This window comes from Bidens hawaiensis, unplaced genomic scaffold (genome assembly GCF_021521415.1).
Source record: "Bidens hawaiensis isolate Kalapana, Puna unplaced genomic scaffold, B.hawaiensis_p1.1 tig00045298_1, whole genome shotgun sequence".
Lineage (NCBI taxonomy): Eukaryota > Viridiplantae > Streptophyta > Magnoliopsida > Asterales > Asteraceae > Bidens > Bidens hawaiensis.
Window position 1 is genome coordinate 12,980 of NW_027498043.1, and position 17,399 is coordinate 30,378.

General features: G+C 34.4%; 4 protein-coding genes across 4 annotated transcripts; 3 read left to right on the forward strand and 1 right to left on the reverse strand.

Annotated features, from left to right (window-relative positions):
* Window positions 1-1,483: 1,483 nt before the first annotated feature.
* On the forward strand, window positions 1,484-5,145 carry LOC143595524 (phosphoserine phosphatase, chloroplastic-like). Its single transcript, XM_077074509.1, has 7 exons — window positions 1,484-1,499; window positions 3,801-4,029; window positions 4,122-4,254; window positions 4,337-4,444; window positions 4,535-4,628; window positions 4,697-4,900; window positions 4,996-5,145. Exons 2-7 carry the CDS (start codon window positions 3,810-3,812, stop codon window positions 5,119-5,121), a joined length of 885 nt encoding a protein of 294 aa, XP_076930624.1. The 5' UTR covers window positions 1,484-1,499; window positions 3,801-3,809; the 3' UTR covers window positions 5,122-5,145.
* A 984-nt stretch (window positions 5,146-6,129) lies between these two features.
* LOC143595527 (uncharacterized) lies at window positions 6,130-7,664 on the forward strand. Its single transcript, XM_077074513.1, has 3 exons — window positions 6,130-6,945; window positions 7,080-7,405; window positions 7,502-7,664. The coding sequence occupies exons 1-3, from the start codon at window positions 6,130-6,132 to the stop codon at window positions 7,662-7,664; spliced, it is 1,305 nt and encodes a 434-aa protein (XP_076930628.1).
* Window positions 7,665-8,777: 1,113 nt separating this feature from the next.
* On the reverse strand, window positions 8,778-10,646 carry LOC143595525 (uncharacterized). The gene is made up of 5 exons (XM_077074511.1): window positions 10,505-10,646; window positions 10,344-10,412; window positions 10,092-10,198; window positions 9,209-9,569; window positions 8,778-9,097 (listed from the first exon to the last, which is right to left on the reverse strand). Exons 1-5 carry the CDS (start codon window positions 10,644-10,646, stop codon window positions 8,988-8,990), a joined length of 789 nt encoding a protein of 262 aa, XP_076930626.1. The 3' UTR covers window positions 8,778-8,987.
* Window positions 10,647-13,864: 3,218 nt separating this feature from the next.
* Window positions 13,865-15,120, forward strand: LOC143595526 (presenilin-like protein At2g29900). Its single transcript, XM_077074512.1, has one exon. It carries the CDS (start codon window positions 13,915-13,917, stop codon window positions 15,112-15,114), a length of 1,200 nt encoding a protein of 399 aa, XP_076930627.1. The 5' UTR covers window positions 13,865-13,914; the 3' UTR covers window positions 15,115-15,120.
* Window positions 15,121-17,399: the final 2,279 nt, after the last annotated feature.

Consider the following 17,399-nt stretch of genomic DNA (forward strand, 5'->3'; position numbering starts at 1 on the left):
ATGATAACTACACCTGCTATAAAAAAAATAATAAAATAAAACATAGTAATTCTAACCTGTTTCGACTCCAAATAGACCTTCAATCATACACTACCGGAGTACGCATCAACACGAAATTAGAAATCATAAACCTTAGGGGCCCGTTCGTTTCATAGAATTCGTGGGAATTCAAAGGAATGAGAATTAAAATCCGATGACATGGTGTGTTCGTTTCGTTGGAATTGGAATCTTAATTTTTTTTGATGCATTCGGTTGTCAAGGAATTGGGATCCTAAATCCTTCCAAGATGTGAAGGATTTCAAATGAATTCGTTGGAATCTTTTCTCGAGGGTTTTTTTTCTTTTTTTTTTGTTTTTTAACGAGAACAACGAATAAAATAGTTTGGTTTTTTTACTTTTTTTGTTTTCGATTTATATTTTGAGTTATAATTTTTTAATTATTATTTTTGAATATTTTTTTGAGGGGTTTTTTATCTTAATAGAAAACCCCTAAAAAAATCATAACACGAAATATAAATAAAAAATAAAAAATCTAAAAAAACTAAAATGTTTCCGCCGTTATTCTCGTTAAAAAAAAACTTTATTCCAATTCCTTTGTCAAACGAACACACCAAGAATGGAATTGGATTTCAATTCCTTCAAATTCCAAATCCTATTGGAATGTTCGGATTCTAAATCATATTCCCTGCAATTCCAAATCTTATGCAAATTCCAATTCCAATTCCTTTCCATTTCGTAAAACGAACGCGCCCTAAAGGTATTTTGAGCACTTGCTGAGCAACCCAACCAAATTCGTATGCCACCTAATAAAATATGCAAACCAAATGGCCAGGTTACACCTTCACAATCGGTTTCCCACACTCGAATCTCCTACTAGATTCGCCGCAACCGTGTAGCCGATGAAACCGAGCAACCCGTGGGCTTACACGATGAACACCCCTCGGTACCCTAATACTTATTATTACCTTACGTACGACATTTGTTAAAATTTGGAAGGCTTTGGCCGGTTTTAGGTTTGCACTCAAATTGGTGACGAGGAGAGCGCAGGCTAGGCTTAAATTGGCCGGTTGTGGGTTTGAGCTAAAATTTATCTCTACATATATCACGGCATGTAATTGTAATATTTGGTCCACTATTAATAAGAAAAACTCAAGCTGCAGCCCGTAAATATAGGTTCCCTGCTATGATCGATCCACGTTAAAATTCTCATTTCGTTGACATTTTCGTTTCTGTGTGCTTATCGGTAACAACATTTTATATCATCATTAATTAATTAATATTAATATCACATGATATTTACTTCACCAACCAGGCCCTGCGGTCGGTGAGATCCAACAAATTCTCAAACTTTAAATACCAAAAAGATTAACATTTGAATCTTATGCAATTATAATAATAATCTTGGCGTTATATCAGAGCCTCAAAGATTCTACAAGTCTTTTAACTTTACAACGATTCTTTAGCACACAATTTCTTACTGAAACATCTTCAAATTTTCAGGTAAAGAGTTTTCTGTTCTCAAGCTTTGATTTTGATTCTTAGGGTATTGGTTTCAAGTTATATATTGTGTGCCCACCAAGTGTTTGATGAAATGACTGTGTATCCAAAATGGTCTTTAATAATGATCAAATGTGCATTAACACCCATTTAGGGATATGGCTTCTTATTCTAGCCAACTTGGGCATTACTGTGTGTGAATCGTGTGCTGTGTGTGGGTGTTTCTTTATATAATTACTTTTTTTTATATTGTTGTTTGTATTTCAAAGTTGTTAGTTTGAGTCTTCTAGTTTTCCACAATTGGTTGGTGTATTTTGAGCCATGAATCGGTCGGTCATCCTCTGCTCTTCCTCGTCTCTCTCTAGTTTGAGGCTGCGTCGGTTTGCTGCACTTTTTCTTCATCAGCTTGAGGTTTGAGTTTAATAAGTCGACATATTTTTGTTTCTTAGGTTTGATTTTGGTTTCTTTTTGTATCTTTCCACGGCTGCTATAATTAGCCAGAACATGAACACTTTTGTTTAATTAAATTTAACAACTCAAATAAGATATCTACAAATTATGTTTTTATCCCCTTAATTTATGCATTATATTTGCACAAATTGTGTGAAACGGTGCTGATTTCAACATCAGGGATAATCTTGAGGCATGCTAGTTTGTTCAGTTGAATTTCTCATTGGGTCTTAATTTGCTTGTTTCTAAGGTCCAACTTAGTATTATGGAATTTTTTTGACGTTATAATGTTGTTTTCATTCTATATTCCCAGTCACAAAATCCTTCTATTGAGGCTAAAAAATGAGCCCAGGTTTTGAAGTATTTTAGGAATCTGAGGTTGTGTCATGGGACTTCTTGCCTGAATTCTGCTTTTTGACTAATGTTAAGTATTTTAGGAATCTGAGGTTGTGTAATGTGAGTTCTGCTTCTTGTCATTGTGAATTATTTTTGGAATCTGAGTTTGTGATGAATGTAAAAGGGTTGACTTGAAGCAAATTAAACATTTTTTTAAAAACAGCCCGTTTTTAAAAGCGCTATTGAAACTTAGATCTAGGAGAGGTCAAAGGAATTACATTCAACATTTTGTTATTCAAGTTTTGGAATTACATTTGAATCTTGCCTATTTTAGAGCTTTCGGTGCTAATTAGATGATATTAAATGTTATATAAAAGCTTTTATTTATTTTAATTGAAGAATAATTTTTTTTTCATATCTATAATATATTTTTAATTTTTTGGTTTACGTGTGCTGTTTTTTTGTCAGACTCTCTCTTTTTTTGTGCCTTGCACCTAGGCCCTAGGCGAGGCCTATATGCCTTGAGTGAGCCTATCGCATTTAATAACTATGGGTGTATACAAAAATCAGGTGGCAACTTTACGGTGTAACTGCTTTTCAAAAAAAAAAAAAAAAAACTTTAGGGTGTAACTATTTATGAATCATAGTATTTAGTAGTTAGCTTCTGACTTATATAGTATGTTCAAATGTCCAACAGATGTTTGAAAAGATCATCCTAATGTATGCTTATCACAAACTATTTCATTCTATTTTGTGCCCTTTTCGGATGAAATTTACTCATTTAAGAGCTTGAATGGCAGATTCTCTAGCAGATAAACTTCTATCCACTACTACTTTACTTTCGCCAGTGAGATAGAGCAGGTGTGTAGGACTGAAGGAGGCCTCCCTTACATAATTTCGTAGTGAGTACACATGTACTGTTATTTCAATAGGAGTGATACTTGTACTAGTATTCTGCTTTAGGTAATTAGGTTATTCAATTGTAGTATGGTACATACGCCTCGGATATCCCTCCAAGCACCTGCCCCATACACTTTTCAATGTCTGTCAGACTGTATTTGATAAGACCTAGTTAGTTTTGCTTTACTCTTTGCAGTAATAATAATTCCTGCCAAAAACTGATAGCAAAATTGTTATTTTTGTCAGATAACTGTTAGTAACAATAAGTTATCTGGTTGATTTTGTTTTGTGCAATATATGACTTTCCGTAGAAGTACATAGAATAGAACATGAAATGGATTTCCTTTACATGCATCGGACCAAAGCGTGAAAGAGATACTACACAGTACAAGTTCTTGCCAAAGACTTAAGTATTATGTTGAATTTCAGTTATAATTAAATCCTTTAAGTTAATCGTTGTGCATCGCCTATGATGTTAAATTTTAGTGGAAAATTTTGCCGCGTAAAGATAATTTAAGTTATTAATGATGTTGCAATAAGATTATTCAGCTTGTATTATGATGTTACATTTAACAGTTATTTGTTTGGGGTTAAAATGGTAATTTTTCTTGATGATAGGTAAATTTGATGGAAGGGCTGATCAGTTCCCGAACAATTCCTATTCGTGGTTACGGTACCCAGGGAAACACAGCTCTCTTCCCAACACATACATCAAACAGAAGAAGAGTGTTTTATGGTCCAATCAAGATGATGGCACCTACCAACTCATCCAACTCAAAAGCTGGTTCTGTTAAGCCATTAACAGCCTCATCATTGGGCCGATTAGACAACACATTACCTTCAAAAGGTATTTCATATTTTCATATAACACTTTTCCTTATTTAAATTGAAAAAAAATCGAATAAATATGTTTTAACTGGATTCTTGTTAAACATTCAGAGGTTCTTGATTTATGGCAAAAGGCTGATGCTGTATGCTTTGATGTGGATAGTACCGTGTGTGTGGATGAAGGCATTGATGAACTTGCTGAATTTTGTGGAGCTGGAAAAGCTGTTGCTGAGTGGACTGCCAGGTGTGCTCAGTATCAAGATCGATTTTCTCATTTCTGTTTTCAGTTTGTTTTTATATTAACTAATATAATTGTGTGTGGGTAGAGCAATGGGTGGTTCGGTCCCTTTTGAGGAAGCATTAGCTGCCCGACTTGATCTTTTCAAACCTTCATTATCAACCATCCAAGACTTCCTTGAAAAGAGGCCCCCAAGGTATGCTGCTGTTTTGTTAATGCCTGCATAACGGTTGACTTTAAGTTGAAATTTTTTTTATTATTATTATTTTAAATTTGATTTTCGTAGACTTTCTCCTGGCATAAATGAGTTGGTTCAGAAGCTAAAGGAAAGTGGTAAGACTGTTTATTTGATATCAGGAGGTTTTCGCCAAATGATCAACGTAAGTTATAGAGAATTAGTAGTTATTTAAGAAAATTGGCATTTGTTGACTTATTGACTTGTTTGTAGCCAGTGGCATCAATCCTTGGGGTACCAACTGGAAATATATTTGCTAATCAACTATTATTCCATAATTCTGGTGAATTTGCTGGATTTGATGTAAACGAACCGACTTCAAGAAGTGGAGGGAAACCAGCTGCAGTTGAATTAATAAGAAAGGTTCGTGGATACAAGACAGTTGTAATGATAGGTGATGGTGCTACTGATCGCGAGGTAATGATAATAAAATCACTTGTTGTAGAAGGATTGTTTTGTTCGTAGACCCAAGTGGTTGACTTGCAAAAATACATTTTTTTGTTTTTGTGTAGGCTCGAAAACCAGGCTGCGCTGACCTGTTTATCTGCTATGGTGGTGTCCAGCTTCGGGAGCCCGTTGCTGAAAAAGCGGACTGGCTTGTGTTTAACTTCAAAGACTTGATAAACTCTTTGGAATAACAAGCACTATTCTCTAATTTTTTTGGAAGGATTATTCATGAGTGCGTTTCTTATTGTTAAATGTACATCATGCTTTTATTTAAATGAATTAAATTAGTCCTTTTATTTTGAAATTTACAATAATAAAAAAAAAAAGAGTGTTGATTGTTTCTATTTTGGTAGGTTTCCTGTAATTTTGCTTTTCTTGAAATGAACAATTATGAATTTTATTTTATTTAATGTTCTAACTTAATTTACAACTATACAAAAGGAGGTTAAATTATTATTTATAGTCCACACGTTTAAATACCAAAAATAAGTAATTTATAGTAAATAAAAGATCAATATCCTTTTTTTTTCTATAAATATTAGTTCGTAATTATTAAAAGTTTTTAGTGAAATTGACTGGCTTTAATTTTTTTTATTTTGTCCTCACACAAGTAATATTTCAAATTGAAATACTTTTTTATATTATTATGAAATTATTTGTTGCATTTAACATAGTAAGTATTTTAAATTAAAAAAAAAGATTATCATGAAGAAAGTTCTTCTAAAGTTACTACATGCTTCAAGAAAACCTAGAGTGGTATATTGTAACAAAAATATATATAAATTTTATAAACAAAACATAATTCACCTTTAATCTGAGGTAATTTTTTTCTTATATGTAAGAATAACAGAATTGATAATTAATTTTTAAAAACATGAGGTAGTTTCAAATAAATTTGGAAATAGCTAAAAAGTCGAAATCATGTCTCATCATTTCAATCAAACATAGAAAACCCCTAGAATAATTTCAGGGTGACAAATACAAAAGGATCCACTCAAATCCAGTCATCTTGTGTTCTTTTGCATCTGTTGAAGAATATTACAATATCATCATCATCATCATCGTACTCAGTATATCCCACCAATAGCAAAGCTATGGTAGGGTCTGAGGAGGGTAAGATGTAGACAGCCTTACCTCTACCCCATGGGGATAGAGAGGCTGCTTCCGGTTGAAGAATATTACAATCAGATTAAAAAAAAATGGATAAATGGATGGCAGCAGTTGCTGCTGGTGCAGGCTCTATAGCCCACCATTTCAAAAAGTTTAAGCAGCCCAGTGAACAAATATCATCAGACTCATCTAACCATGGTTCAGTTAGAAACACACCCAACTCCCCAAAACCACCATCTGACAAGAAATGGAAGAAATGGTCATTTGGTAAGTCATCAAGGAGACAAAGTTTAAAACAAGATGATTCTCAAGTTGAAAATGAGGGTGATTTAGTAAGTGAAGTTTCGACTCGAAGAAGTAGAATGTCGTTTAGACGTAGAATAATAAACAGGCAAGCGTTTAGATCGTTAAGTTCGTTAGAAAGTTGCGCTATGGCTCATGTTGAACCTACCATGCAGACTGTGACGCCATTTTTCGTGACTGATGGTAGTAATGCAATTTTTGACAAGGCATGTGCAGAATCTTGTAATGTGCATAACGGTTCTGTTGTAAAGAACGAAAGAGGGTCACTAAATGCGACATTACTTGTGTGTCTTGGGATGTCATTTGGTATATTATATGCGTGTGTTGAAAATAAACGTGAGGTGGAAAGACTGAATCGGTTGGTGAAGCAGAAAGAGAATTTGATTCAAGATCTTGAAGAGGAGATTGAGATGAAAGATTCATTAATTATGCAGGAGCTTACGGTTGATGATCATGAATCACAAAAAACAGATTCTGTTATTATGAAAGAAGACAGTTATTCTATTAGTGAAATTGAAGCAGAGCTTGAAGCTGAACTCGAGATGCTTGAACTTAGCATGACTTCATCTAGTTTAGAAAGAAAGATTTCCAATCTTGTGGAGGTAATTAAACTTAACTAATAATCATAGTGATTTATTATTATTATTATTAATTTATTATTATTATTATTATTATTATTATTATTTTGTATTGTATAGTTATAAGTTTATAACTGGTCAATGTGAATCATGTGCAGCTTGATCCAGATTTTGAGGCAGGTGTAGCCGAGGGTGAATCAAGGTGTGAGATGGTGGATAATATTAAAGAAGATGAAACAGCTTATTATGCTAATTATGCGGTTTGTCCAAGAGAATTGAGCTTACGGTTACATGAGGTGATTCAATTCCGACTTGAAGAACGGATTAGAGAATTAGAAACACAAATTGAAGTTCAAAATCAGAAGTCTTGGAATGATTTTTCAAGCAGTAATGCAGGAGATGAAAGCTATGAAGACGAGCCTGTTTTAAATCGATCAGTTGAAGCTTTAGATGCTTATAGTGAGGCTTGCAGTGAGTGTGCAAAGTTTGATTAGTTGGATAAAAATTTTGATGATGATGCTGCTGCTGCTGCTGCTGATGATGATGATGATGATGATGATGGAACTCCACCATTTGGCAGTATGAGTGGAGATGAGCGGAATCTTGATGACGACGACGATGAGATGGAGATGATGTTGATAAAACATATAGTGGAAAAAGCAAGACAAGGGTCTCCTGCAGTTTTGAATGCCCAAAGGGCTCTCTTTTCTGAGTATAGCTTGGAAAGTTGGAAGTTTAGATAAGGTCAACAGGTCATAATTTTATTTGTAAACATTTTATTTATATAATCTAGATTAATGATACTATTGTTTTTTGGCATGAACTACAGCTAATTAGCAGTTATTTCAAGCTAGTGTTAATTGGCATTGGTATAATACCACCATATGGTAATAGTATATAGATTATTATGTTAACTGTCATTCCAGCCATTATCATTTAAAAGGAATTATTTTTAATTTTAGTGTATTGAGTCCCTGTTGTATGATCAAAATCTGGTTTCTAATCTAATAGGTCTTTTACACTGTATTTTTGAGTTTTTTATTTAAGGGTTTAGAAAAGAAAAGACAAGAAAATTTTTCTTGTTTCATTCTTGAGTTTTTTTATTAAAGGAAAAGAAAGAGAATGGAAAGAAAAGTTAGGCATTTTTTCTTTCAAAACTTTCCTGCCAAATATGACCGGATTGTGAAGGAAAAGTTTATTTATTACTAACTTACCCATCTTTTCCTTCCTATTTAACTCAAGAATGAGGGCATAATTGTAAAATTACAATTTTTTTTCTTATCTTTTCCTTTCTATCTAACTCAAGATGTAATTAACACTTTCTTTTCTTTTTTTTTCTGTTAACTTGAAAATGCCTTTTAAGCATATAATTTCTTTTCTTTTCTTTCCTTATCCAGTCTTATCATTTCTTTTCCTTGTAGTTTAAACCCGAGAATGCAGTGTTAAGTTAGGCCGCTCTCTGTTTCGGTTTGTTGTCATTTTAGTTCCGTCGCTTTCTGGTTTTGGTTTCTTTCTGGTTTTGGTTTCCTTGTCATTATATCAGCATCAACACTCTGCTGAACTTTAGGTAAATAAGTATTCTAGGTTTCCATGAGAGAAATTTGGTAGGCCCTTTTGTTACTATTTCTTATTGAATAATAATTTTGAAAAACCACAATAAAGGTCATTGCTTAAAATAAAACACAAGATGATTTAAAATTTACAGTCTTGTTAGGCCTGGTTGAGTGGTTTCTAAGCTCTTAAAGGACATAATCAGACCATACAAACATGTTTTGTTAGCAAAGATTGATCGTAGAAGTCACTCAGTTAACATAAAATGGTGTTGAAAAGCAAGATCTATAAACAAGATGCCTAGATCAAAAACAGGAATCAATCTTTATATCCTATTAACCCCAAGAACACTAGCTGTTCTTACAAGCATGAATGAAGTTTTAACCGACTGAGACCGTAAAATTCAAAGTTTTTACATATTGCAGATTCAACACTAACAAATAAACACTTGAAAATGACAGAACATAATAAGCTGCAAACAGCAGTCCGCTTGAAAGTAAACTCGGGTGCAAAGGTCAAGCCCTTTTGGCATCGTCATCAGCGATGTCATCATAGTCCCCGTAGTTTACCTCCCCTGTACCATGAGTATCAGCAGCATCACTAGCAAAGTTATCACCACCACTGAAGTTTTGGTTTTCCTCACCACCAAAAGTGTTTCCACCAAAGCCACCACTTTCAGCCACATCACCACCAGAAGCATAAGTGTTTCCACCAAAACCACCAGTTTCGGCCACATCACCACCAGAAGCATAAGTGTTTCCACCAAAACCACCACTTTCAGCCACATCACCACCAGAAGCATAAGTGTTTCCACGAAAACCACCACTTTCAGCCACATCACCACCAGAAGCATAAGTGTTTCCACCAAAACCACCAGTTTCGGCCACATCACCTCCACCTCCAGGACCATAACTGTTTCCACCATAGCCGCCTACACCATAGCTGCCACTGTCACCGCCTCCGCCGTATCCGCCGCCGCCATAGCCATCACCTCCTCCATAGCCACCTCCACCGTAACCACCGCCTCCACGGAAACCACCACCACCCTGCGGTCTGTCATTGGCATAGTTCACTCTCACCCTACGACCATGCAACTCCTGCAAATTTTGTTCGTGAATATCGTTTCTTAACACGTAATGATTGTAACATAGGCAAACATTTATCCCAAAAAATAGAATGAAAAAAAGATTTCTATTTCAAAATGTCTTTGTTAAAATTACTTGTTTATCCATTATCATTACAATAGTTTAATGTCATGGTTTGAATCCAATAGTCTCGTGAAATCTATCTTTACCGAAGTCTAGAATGTATTTTGGTTGTTTAGTACAATCAACTTCTTTGATGATATATATATAGTTAACGTACAAATGAAATTAACGTGCTAAACGTGAGAATCAAGTAGAGTAATTATAAATACAAGAGTAATTATGTAATTACATCATTACTCTACTTGTATTTATAATTACTCTACTTGATTCTCACGTTTAGCACGTTAATTTCATTTGTATCTAATCCAAAACCTATATATATATATATATGACAATGCAGGCACTGCAGTCTCCAATTTCCATGGGACAAATGTGCATCATTAACCAAGTAACAAAAAAAGACAAAAATACCCTTTGATCCATCGCCTGGATTGCAGCGGAAGCAGCCTCAGAGTCAGCAAAAGTAACAAATCCAAAACCTCTGGACCTGCCAGTTTCTCTATCCGCGATTACTCTAGCTGTTGCACATCATAAACAATTATGAGAAATTTATCACAAAATATAACTTTAATCTAGAATCAAGTAATACAAGCATATAAAAAATTTTAAATCTAATATGCAAAATTAATGTACAAATTCAAAATGTGGTCTTTTTCTTCGTACCTTCATAGACTTCCCCATACGCGCTAAAAGCTTCTCTCAGACTCATATCGTCAGTAGCCCATGCCAATCCTGTAACAGCAAGAATCAAGAACATCAATATAACTACACAAACTTTTAAAAACGCAGTGATCCAACACAACTTCTATTTGATTTAAGATTACCTCCCACAAAGACTTTGGAACTCGACATGCATCGTATCATTTGAAAGAGAGACGGACTGGCCACAGGCATTTCATTGTTGATGTGCTTACTCATTGTCACAGTTTGTCTCAATATGCTACCAGCTCTGTTGAAGAACGCCATGGTTGTATCTTACAACCTAAAATACAGCAATATAATAAATTAAATCAGAGAGCTTTACTGCTAGAACCTAAAAACTCAAAATAACATGACACGTAATGTAATAAACTTCCTAAGCCAATCGCAAGCTACTTGAAAATTTTTGTTAAAAACTCAATCGAGCCGATCTTAAACAAGATTGAGCATTAATTAAAGCACAATTAATAAACGAGCTCGAGCTCAAGCTTCACATTTCAATCTCGAGCAGGCTCGGGGAAGACTAAACGAGCTTTTTGTAATTTTATTTATATAAATAAATTTTATATGCTTATTATATAATAACTGCTTTTAAATATAAACATATAATAAAATAATTAAATAATATGCATTATATATAAAACTTATACTTACAAAAAAATATGTGACTAGTCATAAAAATATAATAAAATTATTAAATAAACTAATAAATAATAAATAAGCCGAGCTCGAGCCCTCTCAAATTAAAACGAGCCAAGCTCAAGCCCTCTAAAGTTAAAACGAGCCGGGCTCAGGTTCAGCTCGTTAACACTCCTACCAGTTTCAATAGCAAGCAATAAACAAACCAACCTACATGAAATTAAAATAGCGAAATGAAAAAGCACATAGCTTCATCAAGCCCTAATTTTAAATCGACAATATTTGTGATCACAAAGATATACAAATCACAGCAATATATGATAAATTAAGATCGGAAAACTGATTAATTGCACAGAATGAGTGTAAAAATGCAAACTTTATACCTCCGATACACTGATCTTTCGCCGGTGAATAAAACCCTAGCGGAGGGCTTTTGTTTTGTGGCTGATAAGAATGAGGGTTTATGAGGTTTATAAGGGGGTGATTTTATTTTGTGTGTTGGGAGTTTGAATTAGTATTGGCCGTTGGATTTAACTTGGGGTGATCTAGACCGTACGTGTAGAGTGTGGGCACCACGCCACCATAAATTGCCCCCCCATGTTCTTTTTTTCTCATTTTCACTCAATTTTGCACTTTTTTTTTTTATGTTATTTAACAAAGAAATCATTGCAATTATGTTATAGTATAATAATTAACTTATTGTTTGATCAAAGTTATGAGAATGAGTATGACTTTCTATAGAGTGGTTGAATGATATGTATGAGATCAAAATTTGAAACGAGGCATAAGAATTTAATGTGCTTTCTATCGTCTCAAGGTAACATTTGATTAACGGGTTTTTATAACTAGTCATAATCTAACTTAACCTAACCTCGTTAGGTAATCATGTTAAAACTTTTTTCAATGACCTGAAGTAATATGAGATATCCCTACATACTTCTTGTTTGATTATCATTCTAACAATATGAGTATCTTTGTAAAATGTAAAGAGTAACAGAAATAATAAATAATTATGAACGTTTGACGTCGTATAATTGAAAACGTATGAACATATGCTATCATACATGATATACATATCATCGAATTTCGCTAATGAACCCTTGGTTTAAACATAAAAAGGAAAGTTATTTAACAAACATACATACCCAAGTATAATGATGGGCTAATCATAAACTTTGAAGGCAACCTCGATTCCTTTTGTTAATTTGGGATTATTGATTGGTGCCAACTTAATTATGTCAAAAATGGACAACTATTGTTGTCGTTCAAGGCAAGCATAAACGGGTGGAAGGCAAAAAAATTTATCGTTTAGAGGTCAATTTTTGAATGGTGAAATCGCTCCACTCCTTTTTATAGCCTTTTATGTTCAAAGCATCAGAATTTGTTTTGAAGAAATTCGAGCATGTTAGAAGAAACTTTTTGTGGGGCAAAATGAGAACTTGAAGAAAATTTAGCCGATGGCAAGACATAACGTAATAAATTTCGAAAATCTTGGAGGTCTCAGTGTTGGAAATCTACGAGCCTTAAACTTGACTCTAATTGGCAAGGGGAAGCGGGGAAGCAAAACCAAACAAAATATTTTGGCTAGAAAGCAACTCATGGTTTCAATCAACATGACTTTGAACACTTTACAGTGTATATTGCATAAATGGTCCATGCTTAAAACTTGTCAAGGTTGGAAATTACGTGTAAGTCGAAAGCATAAAGATAAAAAGACATTCTAAAAAGCGATTTTTGCATATATCCCCTTATTAAGCCTCTTAATTACATATTTTCCCAATGTTAAAACCTTAATTACATATTTTCCATTTTAGCATGTGATTACCCTTTACCCTTATTATGTGACAAAATTTGTTCACATGCCACCCATGTTAGGAATATTAACTATGTAAAAAATATTTTTGATATTTACTAACGATTAAAAAATTGATTCCAATAATATATTATTATTAAAGGGATTAAAAGTTTTATAAAAGTTTACAAACATTTTAGATGAATTTCAACTTGTATCATTTAAACTTCAGTGCGTCGAGTAATGTTTCGGAGATAATATCCATAAATTTAAATTATTAAATCTAGACATATGTCCATTTGAGTAAGTCCAAATAAATACTCAGACTACTATTTATATTAAATAATATTCATTTCACTTTTGTAACATTAGCTACACAAAAGTACTAACAATAACAATAACAATAACAATAACAATAACAATAACAATAACAACAACAATAATAATAATAAAAGAAACTTTTACATATATCTACTTCTTAAGCCTCTTGATAGCTTCGATATATTTGTCTTAGTATGGTCTCACTTTGGGTTAAATTGGGGGATATATGTAATTATTGTTGTTAGAAAGGTGATATATGTAAATAAGTCTTTAACTAGTTCATTAAGGGTAAAATAGTCATTTTTTAGTTAATTTTAATGAAAAGGGGAAATATGTAATATATGTGGTTTAGGGAGGGAAAATGTGTAATTGATTTTTAAGAGTTGGATAAATTTGTATAAAGAACTTACGAAGGGGATACATGTAAATGTCCCTTCTAAAAAAGATGGGTTCCAGTAAACAAAAAATCATTTCAAGAGGATACATGGTTTTAGAATCACGCATTCAATCATACATTTGGGTTTCTTGCCTCGTAGGCTGTGAATTTTCTAAGCAGGGAGTTCAGCGTGTCGTACATGTACTTCTTCGACTCCTATGTCCCAAAGCTTCGTTTTTAGTAGGATTGGCTTTGTTATTCAAAAGGGGGTTGCAGCGAAGCTTGTTGCCCGTTTGTCTGCCACTTTATTGTAAACAATTATTTCAGGTGTCTCTAATCAAACTCCAATCCAATCCCAATTTGAAAACCCTAAAAGCCCCAATTTTTACCACAACCCAGATCAACTCATGGACCAAAACCAATCAAACACCACCATTCTCCACACCTTAGGCGAAGAAATCATCAGAATCATAACCCCAGTCTCAATCTGCATGCTCTCAGTAGTCATCCTAGTCTCCATATTAAACACCGACTCATCACTCTCATCTTCAATCTCCACCATCGCCACTGTAGCCTACACCGAACCCACATCCGATTCATCATGGGACAAGTTCAAAGGTGCAATCTTGAACTCACTTGTGTTCGTTGCTGTCGTGACAGCTGTCACTTTCCTATTGGTTGCCTTGTTCTACTTCAGGTGCACCAAGTTCTTGAAGTATTACATGGGTTTCTCAGCTTTTCTTGTTTTAGGGTTCATGGGTGGTGAGATTGGTGTTTTCTTGATTCAAGTGTTTAGAATTGGGATTGATTGTTTTACATATCTTGTATTGTTGTTTAATTTTACTGTTGTCGGGGTTTTGGCGGTTTTCATGTCAAAAATCCCGATATTTGTGACGCAATCGTATATGGTGGTTATTGGTGTTTTGACTGCTTATTGGTTTACCATGTTACCCGAATGGACCACGTGGGTGCTTTTGGTTGCCATGGCTTTGTATGATCTTGCTGCGGTTTTGTTACCCGTTGGCCCATTAAGGTTATTAGTCGAGCTTGCGATATCGAGGGACGAAGATATTCCCGCCCTTGTTTATGAAGCCCGGCCCGTTGTTGATTCTAGAAGTAATAACACCACGGGTCAAAGACGGGTGTGGAGAGAGAGACCGGTTAACCCTGAATCACAAACCGGGCCACGAATTGACACGGAAAGTCGTGGAAGTTCCAGTTCGCAAAATGTTGAAGAGGGGCGTGCTCATGAGCTGGCGGTTCCGTTGATTGAGCGGATGAGGGAACATGGGGTTGAGCCAGAGAATTTGGGGGTTGAGGGGATTGGGTTGGGTTCGTCGGGTGCGATCAAGCTTGGTTTGGGGGACTTTATCTTTTACAGTGTGTTGGTGGGGCGGGCTGCAATGTATGATTTCATGACAGTTTATGCATGTTATCTTGCAATTATAGCTGGGCTTGGTATTTCACTTATTCTTCTTGCATTTTATCAAAAAGCTTTGCCTGCGCTTCCTGTATCTGTCATGCTTGGAGTATTGTTCTACGTTTTGACTCGGGTGTTTCTTGAAGAGTTTATTGTACAATGTTCGTCAAATCTTTTGATGTTTTAGTATGTATTGTAGATTGTAGATGTACACGGCTTGATTCTTTAAAGATCATAGCAACTTTTGATGTGTTATGTGTGTATCATTCATTTGAACTTTTTGGCTGCATGATTATTAAATATGAACAGGAAATTTTCATGCTTTCACATTTATGCTTGTTTCTTATTTGTTACATCGTACATGTGTTCCATGAGTTACCTTGCTTATAATTAGACCACCTGCCCAGTGTAAACCGCACTTTACCTGGTTTCACTGGTTAAGTGGGTATGGAGTTTTTACTTTGAGTTCTTTGTGCTGCATCACTACCGACTCTTGTTTGTTTAACAGTAGGCGCTTCATATCATAATAACACTGCCTACAACATGATTAAAATGACTGAATTTATGCATAACTTTTTAGTGCAATTTAGTATCATCAAGATTCAATCATTCCCAAGCAAGATATGGGGTAAATGTGCGTCATCTTATTAGATTATTACTTATCCAGTTGTCAACAAACCTTCAACTCTTAGTAACTTTGGTTTTAAAAAGCGCGCTTGAGGCACACGTAGGCGGCTAGGCACTATTATCCCTTCTTAGTGGTCAAAAAGCAAATCTAGATTGTGAACTTAAGGTAATCATATAATTATTCAAATGAAGCATGTTTATATTTTTGATATCAGCGTCTATAATTCTATATTGTACACGTAGAGGGAAAAAAAGATTTTTAGAGTTGGGGATTTTATCTGGTATACTGTAGTAGGGCTGTTCAAAAAGTCTGAGGCTCGCGACTCTCTCGAAGCTCGCTCGAAAATAGCCGAAAAAAGCTCAGCTCGAAAAAGCTCAATTCTAAATGAGCTAGGCTTGACTCAGCTCGATTTCTAAACGAGCCTAGCTTGAGCTAGGGTCAGGTCAGCTTGGTTGGTGGCTCGGTGTGACATTCGTCAATTTTGGGTCTTGTTTGTATTCGTTTTTGTATTTGTTTATTATGTAAACCGATCCGACTTGTAAATCGAAGCTTATGTTATAATCAAAATGATGGATTTATGTTACAATATTGTTTCACACTTGTTGGGTCTTGAAAACATCATATTCTTATTTTTATTTATTTATTATTTATTTATTTATTTTTTTGTTGTTTTGTGTTTTTGTCTTGATCCATTTTGCATGAAAACTCTTGTGTCTCACACCCATATTTGACCACCAACATTACCCTATATATACACCACCTTTCCTCTTCATTTTCCCTTGCTACAACTCCAAAAAAAAAAAAAAAAAACTCTCTCAAACATCAAAGATTCAAGGTTATCTTCTTAAGTGTTCTTGAAGGATTTTGGTCTTTCATCTTAATTAGTTTATGTAGCTTTATTAATACTTGTTTATGGTTGTGCAACATATATATAATATACACCCCTTGTTTACCTTTGGTAGTTACTTCTCCGATTCCGGTCGGTGAGGTTTCGGACCCCATAAGGCAAGGCTTAATGGAGGACTTCGTGTCCTTGATATATATACATCTATATAACTTGTTCATACATATTAATCTTGCTTATTTTAGTTTGTTGGTCATGTTTACAAGTTCCATGGTTATGGGTTTTTAAGAGTCTATGCTTCGGTTTAACCGTAAATAGCTCTAAACCGTAAACCGAGCTTTGTTACTAGTTTTGTTTGTTTAAACATACTTAGTGTTAGATCTAAGTTTCTAAAATCATTTTTACAAATTCTATGGTTATGGGTTTGTAGAATCTTACCTCGGTCTTAACCCGAAACACGATCCGAACCGAAAACCTAACTTTTGTTTAAAGACTTTATTGTTAACTTTTGAATTTTTTTATTTGTACATTATTATACAAGTTATTTAGTGTTTGGACATGTGGAAACCATCTATGAACTTGTTGTGAGATGGAAACCGAACCAAACCGATTCTTGCTCGCTTAAGACACACAAGTGTGTTTTTTTTTAGCCATCAAGACTTGTATATTTCTTTAAAAATAGTTACAAATTGATTTTTAAATATTTTCTTAAGTACTTGGAAATGTTGGATCCAACTTGATCTCATAACAAAGTTTGGACCGACAAAACCGAACACTCGCTTAACGTGCGTTGTTAGTTCTAAAACAATGGAACTACATACTTGGTTAAGTCTTATTAAATTTTATTGAGTTATCTCATAACATTCAATATTTTGGAAAGTTGACTTTGGGTTTGACCAATTATCAAGACCCGAACCGACAACCCGAACACTCGATAAAAAAAAACCCGTTTTAGTATCTTTATTCCAAAGGGATTTGCATTCTTGCATTTTACCCACCT

What these genes read in the sequence shown, in the direction of transcription:
- LOC143595524 (XM_077074509.1), top strand. Translation starts at nt 3,810, where the DNA reads ATGGAAGGGCTGATCAGTTCCCGAACAATTCCTATTCGTGGTTACGGT. An exon ending in GTTTTCGCCAAATGATCAAC is followed by an intron (nt 4,629 to 4,696) that starts GTAAGTTATAGA and finishes ACTTGTTTGTAG; the next exon opens with CCAGTGGCATCAATCCTTGG. An exon ending in ATGGTGCTACTGATCGCGAG is followed by an intron (nt 4,901 to 4,995) that starts GTAATGATAATA and finishes GTTTTTGTGTAG; the next exon opens with GCTCGAAAACCAGGCTGCGC.
- LOC143595527 (XM_077074513.1), top strand. Translation starts at nt 6,130, where the DNA reads ATGGATAAATGGATGGCAGCAGTTGCTGCTGGTGCAGGCTCTATAGCC. An exon ending in AGATTTCCAATCTTGTGGAG is followed by an intron (nt 6,946 to 7,079) that starts GTAATTAAACTT and finishes AATCATGTGCAG; the next exon opens with CTTGATCCAGATTTTGAGGC. An exon ending in GCTTGCAGTGAGTGTGCAAA is followed by an intron (nt 7,406 to 7,501) that starts GTTTGATTAGTT and finishes ACCATTTGGCAG; the next exon opens with TATGAGTGGAGATGAGCGGA.
- LOC143595525 (XM_077074511.1), bottom strand. Translation starts at nt 10,646, where the DNA reads ATGGCGTTCTTCAACAGAGCTGGTAGCATATTGAGACAAACTGTGACA. An exon ending in GTATGGGGAAGTCTATGAAG is followed by an intron (nt 10,199 to 10,343) that starts GTACGAAGAAAA and finishes GATGTGCAACAG; the next exon opens with CTAGAGTAATCGCGGATAGA. An exon ending in CACTTATGCTTCTGGTGGTG is followed by an intron (nt 9,098 to 9,208) that starts ATGTGGCCGAAA and finishes AAAACCAAAACT; the next exon opens with TCAGTGGTGGTGATAACTTT.
- LOC143595526 (XM_077074512.1), top strand. Translation starts at nt 13,915, where the DNA reads ATGGACCAAAACCAATCAAACACCACCATTCTCCACACCTTAGGCGAA.